Source organism: Acinonyx jubatus, chromosome E3, assembly GCF_027475565.1.
Source record: "Acinonyx jubatus isolate Ajub_Pintada_27869175 chromosome E3, VMU_Ajub_asm_v1.0, whole genome shotgun sequence".
In the NCBI taxonomy this organism is placed as follows: domain Eukaryota; kingdom Metazoa; phylum Chordata; class Mammalia; order Carnivora; family Felidae; genus Acinonyx; species Acinonyx jubatus.
The window spans coordinates 32,305,021-32,328,558 of record NC_069398.1 but is presented as its reverse complement, the minus strand read 5'-3'; the positions used below and the strand labels follow the sequence as shown (position 1 = coordinate 32,328,558).

The 23,538-nt window shown below is 52.1% G+C and overlaps 1 protein-coding gene across 6 annotated transcripts in view; it reads right to left on the bottom strand.

The window, feature by feature from the left end:
- TNRC18 (trinucleotide repeat containing 18) overlaps positions 1–23,538 on the bottom strand; it is an 86,240-nt gene that overhangs the window by 8,041 nt on the left and 54,661 nt on the right. For all 6 annotated transcript variants that reach the window (XM_053213310.1, XM_053213312.1, XM_053213311.1 and 3 more), the window contains 7 exons: positions 22,144–22,392; positions 9,589–10,019; positions 5,203–5,358; positions 4,513–4,654; positions 2,607–2,724; positions 2,100–2,175; positions 1,902–2,010 (listed from right to left, as the gene is read on the bottom strand). In XM_053213310.1, coding sequence (XP_053069285.1) covers positions 1,902–2,010; positions 2,100–2,175; positions 2,607–2,724; positions 4,513–4,654; positions 5,203–5,358; positions 9,589–10,019; positions 22,144–22,392 — 1,281 coding nt within the window. The remainder of the gene's footprint in view (positions 1–1,901; positions 2,011–2,099; positions 2,176–2,606; positions 2,725–4,512; positions 4,655–5,202; positions 5,359–9,588; positions 10,020–22,143; positions 22,393–23,538) is intronic.

Genomic DNA, 23,538 nt, shown 5'->3' with positions numbered 1-23,538 from the left:
TATGCCTGGGGCACAGGAGAGTTAGGTGGGTCCCCAAACCCCAAGAACTGTCTGCCGGCCGGTGGCAGGAAGCCATGGGTAATGGGGACCAGAGGTCGCCACAAAACGTGCCTGTCGATGCACAGGCCTTCCCATCTGCTTAGTACAGACCACCTGACCCGAGAGGCCAGCCTCTCAACGAGACAGACACGGACCAGAGAGGTCAGGGGGCTGAAGAGCACAGAACCCCCCGAAGAGATGGCAAGGGCAAGTCAGGAGAAAAGGGAGCTGCAGAAACTCAAACGTGGAAACAGTCCTTTCTCCGCGAAGTTTACGAAAAGAGAACACGGATACCAGCAAATGTGGTAAGAAACAAAATCAGATAAAAACAAGAAGACGGAACACAAAAAGTTGGGGGAAAAAAAACATGCAGAGAATAAGAAAAAACTCTAGGAATTTCTTACACGACAGCAGGAATTTCAAAACTTCAGTAGATGGAAGGGCCGGAAGGTCGGGGTTAGTTGAGGAAACCTCCCGAGAGGTTGAACAAAAAGGTGAAGAAACAGACGATAGGAATAAAGATAACAGGCACTGCAGGCCAGCACGCAGTCCCAGGGAGGGCTGCAGGGGACAGGGAGTGGCTCCTGGAGAGCCACACACGGAGTTTCCAGAACAAAGGAAATTTGCTTCACAAAGCCCTCAGGCCCCAAACACCCAGCAACACACACACAGAGACACTTCACACACACACACACACAGATATACACAAACAGACAGACACACACAGCCGTGCATAGAGACATGCACAAAAACATACACACAAAGACAGACGCACACATATTCACACATGTACAGACACACACAAACCCATATGAAATTCCAGATCTAGGAATAACGAGAACACCCTCAAAGTTTCCAGAGAGAAAGCAGGGCTCCTAAAAGATGTAGTTTTAACAATGACATCAAATTTAGACGTCAACAGCCAGATAAAAACGGAAGGCACAGTGACTTTGAAAATTATTTCCAACCTTGACTTTATCCCCAACTCAACTATCTTTTAAGAACATGCCAAAATAAAGCGATCTCAAGCATGCGTGTACTAGAGGGATTTACCTCCTAGGATCCTCTCTCAGAAAGCTACAGAAAGATTCTCCATGGAAACGAGGGAGTGGAACAAGGAAGAGAAAGACGCGGATGAAACACAGGAGCTGGAGAAATGGAATTCTGAGTGATCCCCAGGGGACGGACCAAGAGTGACCCTGCCATGGTCTCTCTGGGGCAGGGGGGTGGGGGAGACTTCCTGCCCGGCATCCGTGTTCCACCTCCTGGGTGGGTGTGGATGTCGGGCCGCAGCGGGTACACTGTATCTGCCATCTGGCTGTTGGTCTGAAGAACGAACATCCAGAGCTCAGCTCCTGGAAACGTCAGTTTTGCACCGTGTGAGGATCTGTGGTTTCTGTCCAACACCTGCAGCTTCTGGGGCACCTGTTATTTATGTCAGCCTTGCTTCCCATCTCTTACTCGGCTAACAACACCCCGGTTTTCCCGGGGTGGCCACTGTCTCCTCTCCCGGGTCACAAGTGGAATCAGAAAGCCAACCTCACTTGCTGGTGTCGGGAACGAGCACGTGACCCAGGCTCAAGGACGAGACTCACAGCAGCCGACGAAATCCACGTGACCCAAGCCAGTTTCAGGGGCCCCGTCCTACGTGTCCCCATACGGGAAATGAGAGCAATTCCCCCGACAGCAGGATCTGTTAATCTGGTGCAGCACCGTCCCCGAGGAGCTGGGTGTGAAGCCGGTGCAGCCGAGAGCGGACCGAGGGCCTGAGCGCCGGGCCGGCCCTGCTGGAAGCCACGCGAGGAAATGGGGGAATGAGGGGGAGGATCGGGCGGTGGGGGGGGTTGCCGAGGATGCCTCACCTCGGACCACGGTGCCTGGGTAGAGGCAGCGGTACTGCTGGCTCCAGTAGGCTGCGATCCTGGTCCCTTGTGGCAAGAAGCGCGTGGAGGCCGGCCTCACGTCGTTGATCTGCGAGGGTGAAGGATTGAGTGCCAGGGGTGACCGGGAACAGCCCGGCCCCAACCGCCCGGCGGCCCCGCCTCCCCTGCCCCCCTCACCGCCTCCTGCAGCAGCTGCTCCAGACAGTAGATGTGGGGCCGGTTCCCACGCTCGCCCTCCACCACCACACGGTATCTGCAAGGCCACGGCAGGCGCGGTGTGAGGTGAAGGAGACGGCGGCCCCTCCCGGAGGAACCCTGCACCTCAACCACCGGCCCCAGCGGCGCCAGCTCTGCCTCCCAGACCGCTCGATGGCACGTCAGAGCCTGGGGAGCTGCTGGCGTGCGGTCTGAACCTGGGGCCTCGGTTTCCTCATCTGTACAGCTAGGGGGTTCAGATCCGAGAGAGGCCAGCACAGACGGGCTGGCCACGCCCACTGGGGGGCCTCCCTCAGCGGGCACCGCCCTCCCGGGCACCGTTCATCTGGTTCTAGGGAGAAGCAGTCGCAGCTCAGAGAAGCAAAGCAACCCGCCCATAGAGGCCCAGCAAGGCCCCCTGGACCCTGGACAGGGGGAGGGTCCGCAGGCTCTGAGGCCGGTGCCACCCCCGCCGAGGCCCCCACTCACATGTCTGGCGAGTGCACCGTCTGCACGTGCCCGGCATACAGCAGCTTATCATCCATGGGGATAAGCACACGTAAGCCGTCTTTCAGCTCGTCCTTGTCGATGATGCAGGAGCGCGGGGCTGCAGGGGGACACGCAGGGAGGCAGGGCTGGAGCCAGGGGGCAGCCGAGAGACCCTCCTTCCGCGCCCAGCGCCTCCCTTCCCCCAGGCCTGCCGGGTGGCAGGGATGCCCCCCTGCAGGGACATGTGGGGGGGCCGTGCGCAGCCCCTCCCCTCCTGGCCCAGGCCCTTGCAGAGATCCCAGGCAGGTGTGAACCAAGTGTGATCTCCTACACAGGCCACCCCTCCTCCACCCAAAGACCACCACCCTTGGCGCCTGGGCAAGAGGCCCCAGGTCGTCAGCCCGTCCACCGCTGCCTCTCCCACCAGACCTCCAGGACTTTCCACTGGTGTTTTCTCTTCCTGGAATGCTATGTGTCGTGGTGGAAACCAATCCCCGCCTTGGCCAAACTTCCAGGCCAGGCTCTCCGTGTTCCTCACCTGTCCTCAGCTGAAAGCTGCCTCTCCCCCCCGGCTTAGAGGCCACCTCCTCCGGAACCCCCACACCAGATGTTCCCCATTTTCCTTTTCCACACTGACCACACTGCTCTGGATTCCAGGGCTCCCTCCTCCTGCCCTGTGAGACCTTGAATCCGGCCCCCCCCTGTCATGACCCACACGGCTCGCTGGCTGGCCCGCTTGTTTCTCCATTCCTGCCTGCACGCACACCCCTGCCACAGCCTCACCATGGGCAGAGTGGACACCCACCCTTTGTCGCTGAGTGCGGCCGTGAGACTTCCTCCGGCCAATGGCACAAGGGTGGGAGTGATCAAATACTGATTCTGAATCTAGGCCTCCAGAGGTCTGGTCAGCTCCCACTTTCCCTCGTGAGCCTCTGGCAGTACGGCCCCAGGAAAAGCATGCCCCGGCTCACCCACAGGCCCAGGGGGTGAACGGCCCCGGAGTGGAGCTGACCCTGCGTCTGTGGACCTCCAGCTGTCCTGCTGTTGTGGCAACAAGCCCAGGCGAGGTCAGCCCGGCTGCCTTACAGACCACTGAGACCCATAATGGAAACCTACTACCAGCTACCACTGGGTAACTCTTTGTTACACGGCAACAGCTGACTGATACGCTCCCAATCAGGTGATTAAGTTCCCCAGCTCTGCACATCCTCTTGTTCCACACCCACCCCACCCAATTCACATCCTCAGTCTCTCCTCAGAGCTCCACACCCCTGGGTCCAGGTGCCAGGTGTATGTCATTTACCCGGATGTTCTCCAGGCACCCCAGACTCCAGCCAGCAAAGTGTGGCATGTGATCTCTCCCTGCTCCCCCTACACGCCCACCCCACCACCACCCATACTCACTCGTTCTGGTCTGCTCACACAGCCCCTCTCTCCCTCGCGACGTGCTCAAACCCACCCCATATCCCTCCATGCTGCCCCTGCCACCATCGCTCACCGGATCCCCACAAGGGCCTCCCTACCTGGACTCCTGTCCCCCTCAGGGCCACCCCCAAGTCATTCTATACAAAGCAGTCAGAAAGCACTTTCCAAAACCAGTCCGACTGTCCTCATCTACTTCCAGCCGCGGACAGCTTCTTATTTTCATTAGGGCAAACTGTGACCACAGCCCAGAGATGGGGCCGTCTGCCTCTCCCTCCTCCCCCACCCAGCTTACTAAACCAGAGCCAAGCCGGCCTCTCTCGGTTTACCACAGATACCATGCCCCCACCCAACCTCAGGGCCCCTGCACATGCCCACTCCCTGGGGTAGCTCAGCCCCTGCCCACTGCTTCCCCAGGGGGACCTCCAGCCACCCCCCCACACACGCTCTGGGCCTGAGCCGACAGGGCATCGAGGGCACTTACCTGGAGTCAGTGGCCGCTCCGCAGCCCCACCACGTGGCAGGTGCTCATCCTCAGAGAAGCTCGAGTCCTGATTGGGCTCAAAGTCCTCCTCTGCAGCCATGCTCTCCATCAGCTTGCTCACGGCTCCCCCCTTCCCCCGGTTCTGGGGACAGAGCACAGCAGACCCACGGCTCGGGGCACGCCGTGCAAGTCCCGCTGCTTAGGACCCTCCCTGGAAACCCCGGAGTCTCGGCCAGGCTGCAGGGGCATCTGCCACGTGAGTGGTACGGGGCCGAGGGGGTGGTGTCCGTGAGATCGGCAAGCAACCCCAGTGGCCAGGGCCTGCGTGGGCTGAGGCAGCACTTCCAGACACACAATTGGGGCGGGGGGGGGGTGGGGGGGAAGGGGGTGGAGCCTGGGGTCTCAGTCACTTGCATGTCCAACTTCGCCTCAGGTCATGATCATGGCTTGTGGTTTCTAATCCCGCATGGGGCTCTGTGCTCACAGCTCAGAGCCTGGAGCCTGCTTCGGATTGTCTCCCCTCTCTCTGCCCCTCCCCCTCTCATGCTCTGTTTCTCTCTCTCAAAAATAAACATTAAAAAAAAAAACAGCCTGCTGGGGACAAGGTGGTGTGGGGGGTGGACACGCCCAGCATGCCCCATCTGGGAGGGACCTATGAGGACCTGGCTCCTGGGGCACCGCGAGCCTCACCTCCTTTTTCACCTCCTTCCCTTTGGCCTTGGCCTTGCTCCTCTTGGCAGTGGCCGGGGAGCTGGTGTGGGGCGCCCGGGCCTCTGGGGGCAGGGCGGGAACACGGGGCGGGGGCAGCGCCGCCCCTCCTGAGCTGGCCTCCTTCCCCTTCTTCTTCTGGGGGAGGAAGCAACAGAGGTGCCATCACAGGCCGTCCTCGCCATCCCGGAAAGGAACGAAACCCCTTCCCTCCCCTCCCCCAAGTACGTTTGTTTTTCATCTTTTCTTCATCTTAACTGCTTCATTATTACTATATGTTGCTTATTGTAAAAAAAAAAAAAAAATCACCAAAGTGCATATAGGTGCAACTTCCTCTCCAATGAATCCTGTCAAGTGCACAGCGCTAGAGTCACTAGAGGCTGTGTGGTGTACCCTTCCAGAGCTTTCCAAAAGCACATACAACGGAGTAAATAACACAGGCTATGAAGATACATTTGTACACAAACGGTATTTTCTTTTAACACAAATGGGAATTTGCCAAATGTCCTGCTTTGCAACTTTCCCTCCCAAGTATGTCTGATATAGAGACTGCTTAGCTTTGTTTTTAACAGCTGCTCAATGTGCAGCTGTGGGAGGGGGCGCCATTCATTCAACCGCCCTCCCACAACCCGGTGATGGATGCATCGGCTGCCTCCATTTTAACACGCTTCCAAATGAAGCCACAAAAAACCAGGATGGTGCCGGGTGGTCCCACAGGCACGTTCCTGGAAGGACGAAGACCCTTTCGGCTGCGGCGCGTCACTTGGGGCGTGCCTGAGTAATTCTGAGCTCAGCCACGCCCACCCCAGCTCCAAGCCCCGCCCCCAGGTGGTAAGGGGCAAGGGGCCGCTCGCTGCGTATTGGTCCGTATTCAGCCACGCCCACCCCAACCTCGCTGCTCCCTGCCCCCACCGCAGGGCCGGGTGGAGGCTCCGCGGATTCTCTGCACTCAGCCCCGCCCCCCAAGGTGGGGTGAAGGGACCGCTACTCATCCCCGCAGCCTCGAAACCAGTCCAATCCCACGGGCATGGCTTCGTTTATCAGAGCAAAGCACTGGAAACAACCTGTCTGTCCTGCGGCCTGTCAGGGAAACACTGGGGCATCTACAGATACAGTTACAAGCTTTGCTACAGCGTCTGAGAGTCCTGCTCCAGGAAGAGGCAGGGGGCGCGGTGGCCAGGACAACAAAGTGGGGATACTTGGCGCCAGAAGGAAGCTCAGACTATAATCTCCGTGACCCAGGAGAGGTGGGCGGCAGGGGGCAAGGGGTAACTTTATGCTTTTTAAAAGACACCTTCCTGAAACAAAACAACCAAGTCAAAGGACCAGAGGATGTGGGAAATTAAGAAATAAAAAAACAAAAAAACAAAAAAAAAAAACCACTGGACAAATGCTACCAAGACCACAGCGGAAGTCACAATTTCCTATCAGACAAGTGACATTCACAGCAAACAGCATTATAAGGGTCAAAACAGACAGTGTTACAGGGATAGAAGGTATTGAGTCTGGATCCCCATTTGGGAGAGGGAAATACACATATGATTATATTTTCTTGTTTCTGATGCATCATGCCTTAATCCTGTTCACATTTCTGAAATCGGAAGGCATCCAGGGGGTCGAAGGAACCACCTTTCTCCACAAACACCTGCTGAAAACGGACAGCTCACTGAATGGCCTCTACCTTCGCAGCTGTGCACATGGGGCCAGCAGAGGACAGCAAGCAAAGTTCTGAGTGGACTTGTATTTGCTTCCTTTTGTGTATCTTCCAAGGCAGTGTTATCATCAGGTATCACTGAGACCTCTTTCTTTCCCACTGATGAGAGAGCCCTTTTCTGGGAAACTTATTATTATTATTCGAGTAAGAAAAGAACTCCAACAAGCTCTGTACTCGGAACAGACATGGTCACTGCCATGGTCATTATGGCAGAAAAATACCATCCTCAACCCAATCACCGCATGGTTGATGGCAGCGGAGAATGAAAACCAAGGGGTGGGTGCAGATGGAGGGATGTTATTCAGCCATTTAGAAATATTGATTTAAAAAAAAAGTAAAATAAGGCTGATGGCAAGTGGGAATATCCAAGTCTAAAAAAGCAGGATACAAAAGCGGGTCTCAAAACACTATGAACAGTGGTTGCTCCTGTGGTGACTTCACTGGCATCTGATTTCTTTTGTTGACAATTAGTCTCTCCTGTTCTAGTCTCTTACTGTGTCATCAGAAGGCTGGGATTGGGTGAGCCCCCGATCTTCTCCCCAGCAGAAGGTACCATATCTTGGCAAAGGGCCCAGGGGGCAGCCTGGCCCGGGGCGGGTGTTCAAAGCTTAGCTGGGACGCTCAGTAGCTGCCGTGACCTTGGGCAAGTTACAAGGCCACCTGTGCAGTTAACATGAGTAACCTACCTCGCAGGGTTTTGTGAGCACTCTGTTGGGACACAGTAAGAAATATCTACTTGGTCTCTGTCCCTGGTTCCTGACAAAGAGCTCCTGAACCCCTTGGAATTTCCTGGATCACAGGAGAGTCTTTTGTCCTAATGAGGCGACTGTGGGTAAGTCCCTAGCTGGCCTCGGAACGGGGGCGGCTCACGAGAAACACCAAGCCAGGAGAAGCCAGAAACTCTGAGTTCCAATGTCCCCCATCCTCCGGGGCAGGGAGAGGGTCCAGAGATGGAGTTAATAACCGATCCTGCCAACGTGACGAAGCCTCCATAAAACCCTGAACGACAGGGTTTGGGGAGCTTCCAGGTCGGTGACGGTGCTGGAGAGGCGGCGGACCGGGAAAGGGCACGGACACCCACACCCTTGCCCCATCCCTTGCCCTGGGCATGTCTTCTATCCGGCTGTTGCTGAACCGTATCCTTTCTAGTAAACAGTAATAGTAAGTGAAGTGCCTCCCAGGGGTTCTGGGAGGCCCCCTGGCGAGTTACAGACCCTGAAAAGCGGGTCCTGGGAACCCCCAGTACACAGCTGGTGCGTCCGCCAGAAGCACAGGTGACACCCTGAACTTGGAACTGGCGCGCAGAGTGGGGGCCGGGCCCTCTGCCTGTGGGGTCTGTGCCAAGCCCGGGGAGTCGGGGCCAGAAGTGTCGTGAGTGGAGAAAAGGAGTTGTCCTTCACCAGTCGAAGAAGCAGAGGTGCTCAAGGGGTGGGACCTGGCCTGGGCCCTGCCTCAGACCACCTGGTGTGATCACCATGAGCAGTACACACTATTCCAGCACCTTCCCTCCGAGGCCCAGAGAAACCTGAGAGGGCTTCAGCTGTGGGCAGACAGGTGGGCACCAATCACCGTGGACGACACCGGAAGACAGCCACTTCCTCACTAGCCCCGTCACCGGGAAATCAGTGCCAAGCCTCATCCCTCTTCTCGACTTCCTACATAGAACATCACTGGTATTTGAGAGATCATCCTCCATCGGGGACAGGGACAGGGACAGGGATGGGGAGGTCTGAATGCAACCAACCAAAGGGGGTGGCTTCCTAGCAGCCAGTGCAAGAAGGGTCTGACTGTCCTACGGTTCTTAGAAAGCAAGCATTTTAGGGGTGCCTGGGTGGCTCAGTCGGTTAAGTATCCAACTAAGGCTCAGGTCATGATCTCATGGATCATGGGATTAAGCTCCGTATCAGGGTCCATGCTGATAGCACGGAGCCTGCTTGGGATTCTTTCTCCTCTCTCTACCCCTCCCCAACCTGTGCGCACGCTCTCTCTCAAAACTGTATAGGGGCGCCTGGGTGTCTCGGTCGGTTGAGCGTCCAGCTTTGGCTCAGGTCACGATCTCATGGTTCGTGAGTTCGAGCCTTGAGTCAGGCTCTGTGCTGACTCAGAGCTTGTTTCCTATTCTGTGTCTCCTTCTCTCCTGCCCCTCCTCTGCTCCCACTCTGTCTCTCTCTCTCTCTCTCTCTCTCTCTCTCTCTCTCAAAAATAAATAAACATTTAAAAATTTAAGGGGCGCCTGGGTGGCTCAGTCAGTTGAGTGGCCGACTTTGGCTTGGTCATGATCTCAAGGTTCATGGGTTCGAGCCCTGCATCAGGCTCGCTGAGGTCAGCCTGTAAGCGCAGAGCCAGCTTCAGATCCTCCGTTCCTCTCTCTCTGCCCCTCCCCTGCTTGTCACTTGTGTCCTCCCAAAAAATAAACGTTAAAAAAACACAAAGAAACAAATGGAGGTGTCCGGTGTTTTGATAACTGCACTCAGGGGTCCCTGCACCTCACTCGCACGTGAGGAATGCGCCTGAGACGGGAAGTAAGAGCTGCTCTGAGGCCGGGTCTGAACGCGCGCGGCTGGCAGGGCTCCAGGGGCCCGTGGCTGGGAGGAGTCAGGCCCGCCTTCGGGGCCCCCTCCCGCTGCTCCCACCCCCCGCACTGAGGGCCCTACCTTTCTGGGGTCCTTCCTGTCCTTGGCGCGACCGGTGTCCTTCCGAGGGCTCAGCGGGCCACCCTTGCCGCAGCGGCTGGGCTTGGTGGCCGCGGGGGCCGCGCTGCTGGGCGCCGGAGCCGCGGCCGAGGCGTCGTGCAGGAAGATGCGCTCGCTGCGCCGCCTTGTCCACAGGTCGTCGTCGCTGGCCTCAGGCCCCGCCTCGAAGCCAGGCTCCTTGGCGCCCCGTAGCCTGCGGGCCTTGCGCCCTTTCTCCACCGCCAGCTTGGCCTTGTCGGGGCCGGCGGGGCCGGGGCCCCGGGTGCTGGGTGCGGGCGCGGCCAGGGAGGGGCCCGGCTCCCCCAGTCCCTTCTTGGGCCGCAGCAGCCCGGCAGGCGACCGCTTCCGCACCTTGACCTCACTCTCCGAGTCCGTGTACTCAAACTCCGTGCCTGGATGAGGACAAGGGCAGGGGCTGTGGACGGGGGCTCCTGGGACCCTTGCTTCCCACCCACCCAGATGCCCTGGCCACCAGCAGAAGGCCACCGTCCCACCCTTCCTCCAGGGCACCTCGCTGCCCACGGGAGGCTTCTTGTATCCAGGAGAGGAACAGGGGCCCAGAGAAGGAAGAATCACCTGCCACACACCTGTGAGTGGCAGGTCCTGCTGGCCCTGCTGCTGTCCCAAACCCCCCTTGGCTGCCCAGACTCAACTCCCTGGGAATGTGACAATCCCTGCCCGGGGCCCCCATGAGCTTCCCCACTGCCTCCTGCATGCCCGGTGGGAATCCCAGAAGCCAGGGCAGGCTGGGGAGGGCCCGAGGCCCCGCAGGGGCAGCAGGTCCACGGGAGGCATGAGGAAAGCCCGTGTGAAATCCCCAAGCCGGGTGGGGCCTCTCCTCTACTTCCTGGTGCCTCTTCTCAAGAGCTGGAAGGTCCCTGGCACCCGCTCCTCTTCTAGAGGGCAGGCCTCACCAAACTCAAAGCCCTGGGGCCCAGCTGCCTCCTGTCAGCCGAGGGTCTCCCTTCCGGCAGACACGAGGCCAGCCTTGATCCCAACTCTCGAGCCCCTGGGCTCCCTGAACACAGACCCTCTCCCCAACACCCCGCTGTGCTCTGTCCCTTCCAACCTCCAGGCCTTTGCTGCTGCTGGTCCCTCTACCTGGGGCACCATTTCTCCCCTGACCTTGACCTGGAAATCCACGGCCTCCTAGCGGAGAAGACACACTGAGCACCCGGGAAGATCCTCTGTCCACACCTCCATCACCTCAGGCACACACCCCACCAGAGGGGGTTCCCATCCATGTCTGTCTATCCGGTCCCACCCTGTGCCCCAGAAGCAGATCCCCAGTTTTACTACCGCAGGCCTGATGACCCCTGGGAAGCCGACAGCCTGCCCACAAGGCCTCCTCGAGGAGGCCGGGTCCCATCACCCAACAGATGCAGCCAGGCTGGGAGGGGGCACACTCCGTGGGAGGGACCCACTTGCAAAGCTTAATGATCCCATTAATTAAGCTTTTGTTAACGGACTTCCCACCGCACAGGGAGGCAGCTGGGGGCTCTCATGGCTGATGATCAGGGTGCAGGCCATAAAAGGCTGGGGTTCTGCTGCCGGGTTTGACCCACCTGATGACAGCCCCCTGCAGAAAGCCGGAAGGAAACCCCCAGGCAGCGAAACGCTACAGGTGAGCCGCATAGGGAGCAGGGCCAGAAAATGGACAGAGCAGCGACGGGCAGCGGACACTTTCAAGTGTGGAGTAAGGTCGGCCCAGGGGACAAATACTTATGAGGCCAGTGGAGCAGCATGAATGGTGCCTGGGACACAGGACACGGGCTCTGTGAGGGGACAGGCCTGTCCTCGAGTGGGGACACGCAGGAAGCCCAGAGAGAGGGGAGGACGTGCCGAGCCCTCACCGCCCACAGGGCCGCCGCAGAGAGCAGAGTCCGTGTCTGTGATGCCCACCCAGTGTCCTGTGCTCCTGCCTCCGCCCCCAAGAAATACGGTAACAAAGGAGGAACAGACAACAAAAAGCACAAAAAATATAAAACATAAGGGTGAGACCCAAAGAGATTGCAAGTCAAAGGATGGAAAAGATAACCCATCCAAACACTAACCAAAAAGAGCTGAATAAGCATAAATATAAACATCAGACAAAACTGACCTTAAGACAAAACTTGTTACTAGAGACAAAGGATATATTTACATAATAAATGGTCAACTCACTGGGAAGATACAACAATTCACAAACATACATGAGCATAATCCAGAAATAGGTAAAAAAGATTATACGCTATGACCAAGGGGGATTTATTCCAGGAATACAAGGTTGGTTCGACGTGTAAGAAAATTAACGTGAGGGTGCCTGGGTGGCTCAGTCAGTTGAGCGTTTGACGCTTGGTTACGGCTCACGTCATGCTCTCACGGTTCACAGGTTCAAGCCCCATGACCAGCTCTGTGCTGACAATGTGAAGCCTGCTTGGGAATCTGTCTCTCCCTCTATCTCTCTGTCCCCTCCCCTGCTCACTCACCCTCTCACTCTCTCAAAAATAAATAAATATTTTTTAAAAATCAGTGTAATAGGGGCGCCTGGGTGGCTCAGTTGGTTAAGCGTCCGACTTCAGCTCAGGTCACGATCTCGCGGTCCGTGACTTCGAGCCCCGCGTCGGGCTCTGGGCTGATGGCTCAGAGCCTGGAGCCTGCTTCCGATTCTGTGTCTCCCTCTCTCTCTGCCCCTCCCCCGTTCATGCTCTGTATCTCAAAAATAAATAAAACGTTAAAAAAAAATTAAAAAAAAAATAATAAAAAAAAAATAAAAAAAGATCAGTGTAATATACTGTGATAAAGGACAAAAACCACAGGAATACCTCCATAGACGCAGAAGAAGTAACTGACCAAACCTAACACCCTTTCGTGATAAAATCACTCAAACTGGGAAAAGAAGGAAATTCCTTCCACCTGACAAAGACAGCCATAAGAAAGCCACCAGTAACATCATACCTAATGGTGGCAGAATGAATATTATCAACCCCTATGATCAGAAGACAAAGATACCTGTTCTTGCCACTTCCGTTCAACATTGTACAGAATATTGTAGCCAAGGCAATTAGGCTACAAAAAGAAAGAAAAGGTGTACCCATCCGCCGCTCTATTTGCAGATGACATGATCCTGTATTACAGAAAACACTAAGGAATCTACTAACAACCTATTAGAACGAACAAATGAGTTCAGCGAGGTCACAGGATACAAAATCAATATACAAAAACCACTAGCATTTCTATACACTGGCAGTGAACACTCCAAAAATGAAAAGAATCCATTTACAATAGCATCAGAAAAACAAATACTTAAAATGAAGTTTAACAAAAGGAGTCCTAGAGTTGTACAGTGAAAATTATGAAATGTTGTTGACAAAAATTAAAGACACAAATAAGTGGAAAGACATCCCATGTTCCTGGATTAAAAAACTTCCATTGTCAAGATGCCAACGCTCCCCGATTTAGCACCAATCCTAATCAGAATCCCGGGTGGCTTTTTTGCAGCAATTCACAAGCTAATCCCAAAATCCCTATGGAATGCAAAGGACTCTGAGGCACCAAGGCAATCCTGAGAAAGGAGAACAAATATGGAGGACTCCTACTTCCCAATTTCAAAGCTTCCTACAGTAATTCCTCCAGTAATCAAGACAGGATGCTACTGGGCTAAGAACAGACATAGAGATCAATGGACTAGAACTGAGGGTCCAGAAATAATCCTTCATATTTAGTTTCCGCTGATTTTTCACAAGGGCACCAAGAGTGTCAGTGGGAAAAGAACGGACTTCTCAACACATAGGACACTGGGCCAAATGGATCTTCACATGCAAAGGCCCCTCCATCACTCCATACACAAAAAATCAACTCAAAATGGATCACAGACCTAAACATAAGTCACAAACCATAAAACTCTTCAGTGAAAACAGGACTAAATCTCTGTGACCTTGGGTTAGGCAATACTTGTTTGCATAAACACCCGAAGTGCAAGGGATCACTCTGGACTTCGTGCAAATTGGAAACCGTTATTTCAAACAACCCAAGAGAATAGACAGACAACTTACAGAATGGGAGAAAACACTTGCGAAGCACAGTCAGAGTTACAGCCAGAATGTGCAAAGAGCTCGTAACAACAAAATGACAACCCGATTAAGAAATAGGGATTTAAATGGGCACCTCTCCAGACATACGGACGGCTGAGCAACATGAAAGGCTGCTCACCGTCATCGGGAGAAATGCATATCAAAACCACAAAACAACGTAACGACAAGAAGGGGGATGTGAAGAAACTGGAACTCTCACAGGCTGTTGGTGGGAATATAAAATGGTGAGACCACTTTCGAAAACGGTTTGGCACATCCTCAAAAGGTTAAACGTTAAGTTACCAAATAACCCAGTGATTTTTACCCTTAGATTTGTAGCCAGAACAGGGGCGCCTGGGTGGCTCAGTTGGTTAAGCATCCGACTTCAGCTTGGGTCATGATCTCATGGTGTGTGAGTTCGAGCCCCAGGGCGGGCTCTGTGCTGACAGCTCGGAGCCTGGAGCCTGCTTCGGGTTCTGTGTCCCCTCTCTCTCTGACCCTCCCTCTCCCCCCCTCTCAAAAATGAATAAACATTGAAAAAAAATGTAGCCAGAACTGAAAACATGTCCACACAAAGACGTGTACATAAATATTCAGAGCTGCATTATTCACGATAGCCCCCAAACAGAAACAAAAACAAAAGAGTAAACAAAATGTGGTATACTCATAAAATGGAGTATTATATAGACATAAAAAGGTTTGAAGTCACATAAGAAGAAACAGGTCTTTATGAAGGGTCTTTATCTATTAAAGGAGTTGAATCAACAATTAATGACCTTCTAAAACAGAAAATGCCAAGCCCGAATGTGGTCACTGTTGAATTCAACGAAACTTTTAAGGAAGAAATTATACCAATTCTCTACCATCTCTTCCAGAGGACAGAGGCAGAAGGAATACTTCCTAACTCATTCTACAAGGCCAGAATTATCCTAATACCAAAGCCAGACAAAGAAAACTACACATCAATATCTCCCATAAACACAAATGCGAAATATCAACAAAATATTAGCAAATCAAATCCAGCAATGTATGAAAAAAAGTATACGCCACAATCAAGTGAGATTTATCCCAGGTATGCAGGGCTTGTTCAACATTCAGAAATCAAAAACAATTAATGGAGTCCATCACATCCACAGGCTAAAGAAAAGTCTCATGATATTAACAGAAGCAGGAAAAGCACGTGACAAAATTCAACATGCATTCATCATAAAAACTCTCAGTAAAGTAAGCACAGAGGAGAACTTCCTCAACATCTACAAAAACCTTACAGCTAGCATCATATTTACGGGTAAGAAACTATAGAAGCTTTTCCACTACGATCAGGAACAAGGCAAGGTTGTCCCCTCTCACCACTCCTTTTCAAGATCATAGAAGTCCTTGCTAATGCAATAAAAAAAAAAAAAAAAAGGTATATTGATTGGGAAAGAAGAAATAGAACTATCTTTGTTCACAGATGCCATGAGTGAGTATCTATGTAGAAAATCTGAAAGAATAAACCCAAAAACTCTCCTGGAATTAATAAGCAATCATAGCAAGGCTGCATTTTACAACCTTCACATACCAAAGTCCATCACTTTCCTACATACTAGCAATGAACAAGTGGAATTTGAAATTTAAAACACAATACTGTTTACATTAGCACTCCCCAAAATGAAACACCTAGGTTAAATCTAACAAAATATGTACAAGAGCTATGGGATGCAAACTACAAAACTCTTATGAAAGAAATCAAAGAAGACTTTCCATGTTCATGGGTAGGAAGACTTGATATTGTCAAGATGCCAATTCTTCCCATTTTGATCTATAGATTCGATACAATCCCCCCCAGAAGTGGACATCAACATACTAATGCCAAAGTCTATATGGAGAGGCAAGAAACCCAGAATGACCAACTCAATCTGGAAGAAGGACAAAGTATGAAGACTGACAGTACATGACTGTGAGACCTAGTATAAAGCCACAGTAATCCAACGAGATACTGACAAAAGAACAAACAGATCAATGGCACAGAAAAGAACCCCAAAACAGACTCCCATAAATTTAATCACATAATCTTTGACACGGAGTAAAGGCAATACAATGGAGAAAGAAGATGTTCTTTCAACAAATGGTATGGGAACCACTGGAGATCCACACGCAAAAAAGTGAACCTAGACACAGAACTAACATCTTTACAAAAATTAACCCAAAATGGATCACAGGACTAAATGTAAAATGCAAAACTCAAAAACCCCTAAAAGAAAAGGTAAGAAAAATCCAGATGACCCTGGGTTTGGCAGTGAGTTTTCAGACGCGACAGACACCCAAAGGACAATCCACGAAAGCTGGGCTTCCCTAAAAGTAGAAAATTCTGGTTTGTGAAAGACATTCATAAAGAGAATGAAAAGACAAGCCAGAGACTAGGAGAAAATATCTGCCAAAGACACACCGGATAAAGGTCCGTTCTCCAAAACAGATAAAGAACTCTTAAAATTCAACATTAAGAAAAGACCCCGATTGAAAAAATGGGTCAAAAATTGGAATAGACATGTCACCAAAGATACAGAGATGGCAAAGAAGCATTCGAAAAGATGTTCCGCCTCATGTCACTAGGAATGCAAATTAAAACAACAAAATACCACTACACACCTATTAGAATGTCCAAAATCCAAAACACTAACGCTAAATGCTGGCAAGGGTTGACAAATCCTGTCCACCGCTGCTGGGAAGGCAAAACGGCACAGCCACTTTGTAAGACATTCTGGCAATGTCTTACAAAACCGAACGTGTTCCTGCCATACGATCCAGCAATCACGCTCCTTGGTATTTACCCAAAGGGGTTAAAAACTTGCGTCCACACACACAAAACTACACACAGATGATTACAGCAGCTTTAGTCAAAAGCGCCAAACCCTGGAGGCCACCAAGATGTCCTTGAACAGGTGAATGAATAAATGAACGGTGGCCCGTCCAGACAATGGAATATTATTCAAAGGTAAAAGCTAAAAAGAAACAAGCTGTCAAGTCATGAAAAGACACGGAGACACCTTTAAGTGCACAGTATGTGACATTCTAGAGAAGGCAAAACTGTGCAGACATTAAGAGTGTCAGGGATTGCCAGGGTGTGAGGGGAGGGGAGGGATGAATCCAGAGGATTTTTAGGCAGTGAAACTACTCTGTATGACACTCTAATGGTGTTTTTACACCATTACACGTTTGCCCAAACCCACAGAATGTACAACACCAGGAGTGAATCCTAATGTAAACTATGAATTCTGGGTGACAGTGATGGGTCAGTGTAGGTTCATCAATGGTAACAAATGCACCACTTTGGTGGGGAATGCCGATGATGGGGGGTGAGGCTGTGCGTGGGGCGGGGGTGCGGGGGGTGCATAGCACGTATAGAGGATATCTCTGTACCTTCCTCTCAATTTTGCGACGAACTTAAAACTGCTCTAAAAAAAAAAAAAAAAAAGGAGTAAGTACTGACATATACCATGGATGAACCTTCAGACAATTACAACAACTGAAAGCAGCCAGATACGAAAAGCCACATGTGGTATGATTTCATTTATATGAAATGTCCAGGATAGAGAAATCCACAGAAGACAGAGAATAGTGGTTCAGGGAATAGGGGGAGTGATATGAACAGGTATGGGGTTTCTTGTCGGGGACGGGGGGATAAAAATGTTCTGAAATTAGACAGTGATAATGGTTGCACAGCTCTGTGAATACAAAAAAAAACCATCAAATCGTACACTTTAAGGGATGAATTTTAGGGGCACCTGGGTGGCTCAGTCGGCTGAGCGTCCGACTTCGGCTCAGGTCACGATCTCGCGGTCCGTGAGTTCGAGCCCCGCGTCGGGCTCTGTGCTGACAGCTCAGAGCCTGGAGCCTGTTTCAGATTCTGTGTCTCCCTCTCTCTCTGACCCTCCCCCCTTCATGCTCTGTGTCTCTGTCTCAAAAATAAATAAACGTTAAAAAATATATATAAAAAGAAAATAAAGGATGAATTTTATGTGATGTGAATTATAGCTCCACAAAGTTGTGATTTAAGGGTAGATTCAAACCTGAGAATGTCAATAATTACATTAGATGTTAAAAAATTAAGCTCTCCAATGAAAAGACAGAGATTACAAAACAGATTGAAAAGGACCCAACTATAAGCTGTCTAAAAGAGACTTTACATATTAAGACAAAGGTAAAATGACTACATGAGTGGAAAAAGACATACCACGCAAATAGGAAGCATTAACAAAGGTGGAGTGTGGGGCGCCTGGGTGGCTCAGTAGGTTAAGCATCCGACTCTTGATTTCGGCTCAGGTCTTGATCTCATGGTCATGAGATAGAACCAAGCCCCACCCACATCTGGGTCCACGATGGGCGTGCAGCCTGCTTAAGATTCTCCCTCTTTCTCTCCCTCTTCCTCTGCCCTCCCATCCTCTGCACACACTCATGGGTGTGCTCTCTCTCTCAAAAAAAGAAAAAAGGTAGTGACAGTTTAATATCCGGTAAGAGGGATTTCAAAACAAAATATATTAAGAGATAGAACACTTGGTAATAATAAAAGGATCACTTTAAGAGGAAAACAGGAACTCATAAACGTACATATGCACCCAATAACAGAGCTTCAAATACATGAAGCAAACGTCCAGAGTTAAATTATAAGGAGAAAGAAAATCCTGCAATCCATAGCCGGAGGTTTTATATGTATCTGTAAGCAACTGATAAAACTAGACAACTAGTAAAGACACACAAGATCTTAATACTTTCAATCACATTGACTTGCCTGATAGAACGGAATGACTTACAGAACACTGTGTATAATGACGCCAGAATCACATTCTTTAAGTGCACACAGTACATTTACTAGGAAATACCATATATCCTCAAATTTTAAAAGATTGAAATTATAGGGGCGCCTGGGTGGCTCAGTTGCTTGGGCCTCCGACTTTGGCTCAAGTCATGATCTCACAGTTTGTGAGTTCGAGCCCTGCATTGGGCTCTGTGCTGACAGCTCAGAGCCTGGAGCCTGCTTCGGATTCTGTGTCTCCCTCTCTCTCTGCCCCTCCCTTGCTCGTGCTCACGCACACGCGCGTGCGCGCGCTCTCTCTCTCAAAAGATAAATAAATAAACAATAAAGATTGAAATTATATACTCTTTCTGACCAAGATGGAATTATGTTAGAAACCAGTAACGAGTAAATAACAAGGTAATGTCCACCATATCTGGAAAATAAATAATACTTGTAAATAATCATTGGATAAAAGTAGAAATCACAAGATAAATTAAGAAAAGTGTTGAACTTGGCACAAAAACAGACACTGAGACCAGTGGAACAGAATAGAGAACCCAGAAATGGACCCACAAACGTATGGCCAGCTGGTCTTTGACAAAGCAGGAAGGAATATCCAATGGAAGAAAGACAGTCTCTTCAGCAAGTGGTGCTGGGAAAACTGGACAGCGACAGGCAGAAGAATGAGCCTGGACCACTTTCTTACATCAGACACAAAAAATAAACTCAAAATGGGTGAAAGACCTCAATGTAAGACAGGAAGCCATCAGAACCCTCGAGGAGAAAGCAGGCCAAAACCTCTTTGCCCTTGGCCACAGCAACTTCTTACTCAACACGTCTCCAGAGGCAAGGGAAACAAAAGTAAAAATGAACTATTGGGACCTCATCAAAATAAAAATCTTCTGCACAGCTGAAGAAACAATCAGCAAAACTAAAAGGAGAAGATATTTGCAAACGACGTATCAGATAAAGGGTTAGTATCCAAAATCTATAAAGGACTTACCAAGCTCAACACCCAAAAAACAGATAATCCAGTGAAGAAATGGGCAAAAGACATGAACAGACACTTCTCCAAGGAAGACATCCAGATGGCCAACCGACACGTGAAAAACTGCTCAACATCACTCATCATCAGGGAAATACAAGTCAAAACCACAATGAGATACCACCTCACACCTGTCAGAATGGCTAATATGAACAACTCGGGCAACAACAGACGTTAGCGAGGATATGGAGAGAGAGGATCTCTTTTGACTGCTGGTGGGAATGCAAACTGGAAAAACAGCATGGAGGTTCCTCCAAAGGACTAAAAACAGAACTACCCTATGACCCAGCAATTGTACTACTTGGTATTTATCCAAGGGATATAGGTGTGCTGTTTCAAAAGGGCACATGCACCCCAGTGTTTATGGCAGCACTATCAACAATAGCCAAAGGATGGAAAGAGCCCAAATGTCCATCGATGGATGAACGGATAAAGAAGATGTGGTCTATATATACAATGGAGTATTACTCGGCCATCAAAAAGAATGAAATCTTGCCATCTGCGACTATGTGGATGGAACCGGAGGGTATTATTATGCTAACTGAAATCAGTCAGTCAGCGAAAGACAAAAATCATATGACTTCACTCATATGAAGACTTTAAGACACAGAACAGATGAACATACGGGCAGGGAAACAAAAATAATATAAAACCAGGGAGGGGACAAAACAGAAGAGATTCATAAATATGGAGAACAAACTGAGGGTTACTGAAGGGGCTGTGGGAGTGGGGATGGGCCAACTGGGTAAGGGGCTTTAAAGAATCTACTCCTGAAATCATTGTTGCGCTAAATGCCAACTAATTTGCATGTAAATTAAAAAAAAATAAAATTAACAAAAAAAGAAATGTGTTGAACTGAGTCATACTAAACACAGGACAACATAAAATGCATGAGATGCAGCTCAAACAGTGTTGAGAGAGAGCTTTACAAGTCTCCACAAAAAAAAAAAGAAGGTCCCAAGTTGATAACCTAAGCTTGCACCTTAAAAAATAGGAAGTGGTTGGCAATTATACCAAGAGTGAACAGGAAGGAAGGAAATAAAGAGCAGAAATTAATAAAATTGATAACTTCTGGCCACACTGACCAAGAAATAGAGCAGAAATAAGTTATTTGTATCAGCAATGAAGAAGAAAACATCACTACAGACCCCTCAGAGTTTAAAAAAAAAAAAAAATGGGGTGGGGGCAGCGGGTGGATGATGTAAACTCTGCCGATACATTTGACAACCTGGGTGAAATGCAGAAGCCGGCAGGTTCCAGGATGGCTGGTGCATTTGGGGGTGAGGCTGGGGGAGGTGCACAGGATGATGGGTGTCTGAGCGGCCACAGCCTGAGGGTGGGGGAGCAGATAGGTAGAATGTGACCAGAGGGCAATGGGGGACCAGTGAGAGGTTCTCAGCAGAGAAGTGGTCTGGTCAAGTGCGACCTTTGAGGAAAAGCCCTCCAGCTGCTTCACCATAAAGAAAACCTAAGCAAGGCAAGCCGGAAGGGAGGCCAGCGCCACTGTCCGGGGGAACCAGGCCCTAAGTTCCCAGGGAACAACGGCAGGACGTGGGGTGAGAGGGAGTGAGGAGGAGGAGGAAGGAGACTGCGAGGCTGCCCCAGAGATGGGGTCCCAGGGGGCGGTACAGGCCGCAGGAATGAGCCTTCGTCCTGGAGCCTGCAAGGAATGAAGCCAGGGGCAGCTGGGGGAGACCTGGGGGGAGAGCAGGGTGGCAGTACTGTGCCCATGTTCCCTGTCCCGGCCCCTGCCAGGAGGGACTCCCCGTGGACCTCCGAGACCCAGAGAGGGGCCGGGAGGGCGGGCCAGGCCCAGGTCAGCGCACACACGTGGGACCATCTCAGTCTCCAACGCCCTGGATGCAGGTAAGCCAGGTCCGTGTGGGGACACTTGGCCTAGTGAGAATGGAGGTGGGCCCAGGAGAAGGTCCCCTGCTTGTCCCAAGAAGGCACGGCTACGACCAGACAGGCAGAGAGGAAGAAGTGGGCCCAGGACAAGGCCTCGTCTCCTGCCGGAGCTCCCGGCCATCTCCATTTGCCCATGTGGGCAGCTGGACGGTGATTCCGGCTAACAGGCACACGGCGCCCGGCAACCCCCTAGGGATGACCTCCTCCGGGCCCCCACCCCAGGCTGCATGGCCATCTCGCCGACTGAACCGCCTCTAATGCCCAGACAGAAGGGGCTTCCTCTTCCTCCAAACCTCTGCGTGGCCGGCCTGTGCCTCTACCTGTACCTGTGTTTCTCCTATGACACTTAGCCTAGTGCCTCCTCTCTGTCGTGCTTCAGCCTGGGTGTCACCTACCTGGAGTAGCCTCCCCTGGGCTGCTCCAGCCCCCCCAGGGCGCAGATCTGAGGCCTCTGAGCTTCCCGGAACGGCCCGTCCCCGGACGCCTGAAGCGGACGGGGCCAGGCTACATACATCCGTCAGGTGCACATACAGTGAAGGTCACCTGCAGAGCTCTGGCGACCCCTCCTGGGGCGGGCCGGGCCCACATCACCAGGACCACTCTGCTCAGGAGATGGGGGCCCACGAGGCAGGGCTCCACTGGCCCCCCAGCTCTGCTTCTAACCTCCTCCGAGCCTTGGTTTCCTGTCCGAAGGATGGGGCAGCGGCGTCCCTGCAAGTCCACCTGCCAGTACTTACCCATCAGGTTCTGCCGCTCTTCCTTCTTCCGGGCCTTCTGCTTGGCCTCCAGCTGCACCACCGAGAGGGACGGCCCCACTGTGGGGCTGGGGAGGGCACTGGCTGCAAAGCGGGCCAGCAGGCCCAGCCCGCTCTCCTCCAGGCCTGGCGACAGGGCCCGTTCCCGGGGCCCCAGCCTATAGCCGCCGGCAGCCTCGTCCTCCTCCTCCTCCAGCTCATCCTCCTCGTCCTCCTCCTCGGAGCTCTCATCTGGTGCAGAAAACAGGGGGCGAGTCAGAGCCTTGGCCCGGGTGGGTACCACCCCCCACCGCCCCTGCTCGGCCGGGGCACCAGCGAGGGATGCCACAGCTCCAGCCTAGCTCCTCACTCCTCACCGGCCGGGGGTGGTCCAATACCAGCCCACAAGTCCCCCCGATGGCCCAGTGACCCCATCACAGCAAGCCCAAGACATGGGCATCCCGGACAGCCCAGAGGTGGGCAGCGGCCTTGGGAATCGGAGGGTTTCTGTACGGGGAACACCACATGCACCTGTGCTGTGGGGAGGGGGACAGACACACGGACAAGGACTGGAGACAGCTCTCTCCACCGTCTCACACACACACACACACACACACACACACACACACACACACGCCCCGACATACAACATGGAGGCTGAGGAAAGAGGCAGGAGAGAAGGAAAGAGGAGGCCAGGGAGGGACAGAAAGGAGGCAGGAGAGGGCCCTGGGGACTCAGGCGCCTGGGGGTCTGGGGCTGGTGGTAAGAGAACGTGGAGTTTGATCTCCTCTTGGGGGACTGGAAACCCCCTGGGTTGTAGCCCTGAGCAGATGCTGGGATCCAAACTTGACTTCCAAGGATCCCCCTGAGCCAAGAAGCCTGGGGCAAATCTCAGCCCTCCGTGAGCACCTATTGTCTCATCTGTGGCAAGGGGTGGTCTCCCCAGTGCCCCCCCTCCCCAAGGTAAGGGGAGGCTCCCAATATGTAGAAGAAAGCACTTCACAGGCTCAACAAGCATCAAACAAACAGGGCAAGCCTGTTGAGCAGAAAGAAGCCACTGTCCCCAAGGCCAAGGGATCCACAAGCTGGATATGCCTCACGACCCATGGGGAGCTGGGAAGGGAGAAGCACCCAGGTCAGCCCACTCTACACCAGGAGACGGAGACTCGGTGCGGCCAAGTGCTCAGGCAGGACTCAAACCCAGGGCTGCCTGGCTGTCTTGCCACCCAGAATCTCCTGGAAAGAATCTAAAGGAGCTTCAGCCTGTGTCTCCAGCTGGTGAACAGAGATGTACTTCTCCATGGGAACCGGCCTCCCGCCTGGGAACCTGCAGCCCTGAGCCCAGCTCGGGCCGTGGGAACAAAGGCAGGGCAGGTGGCAGGCTGGCAGGCAGGGCAG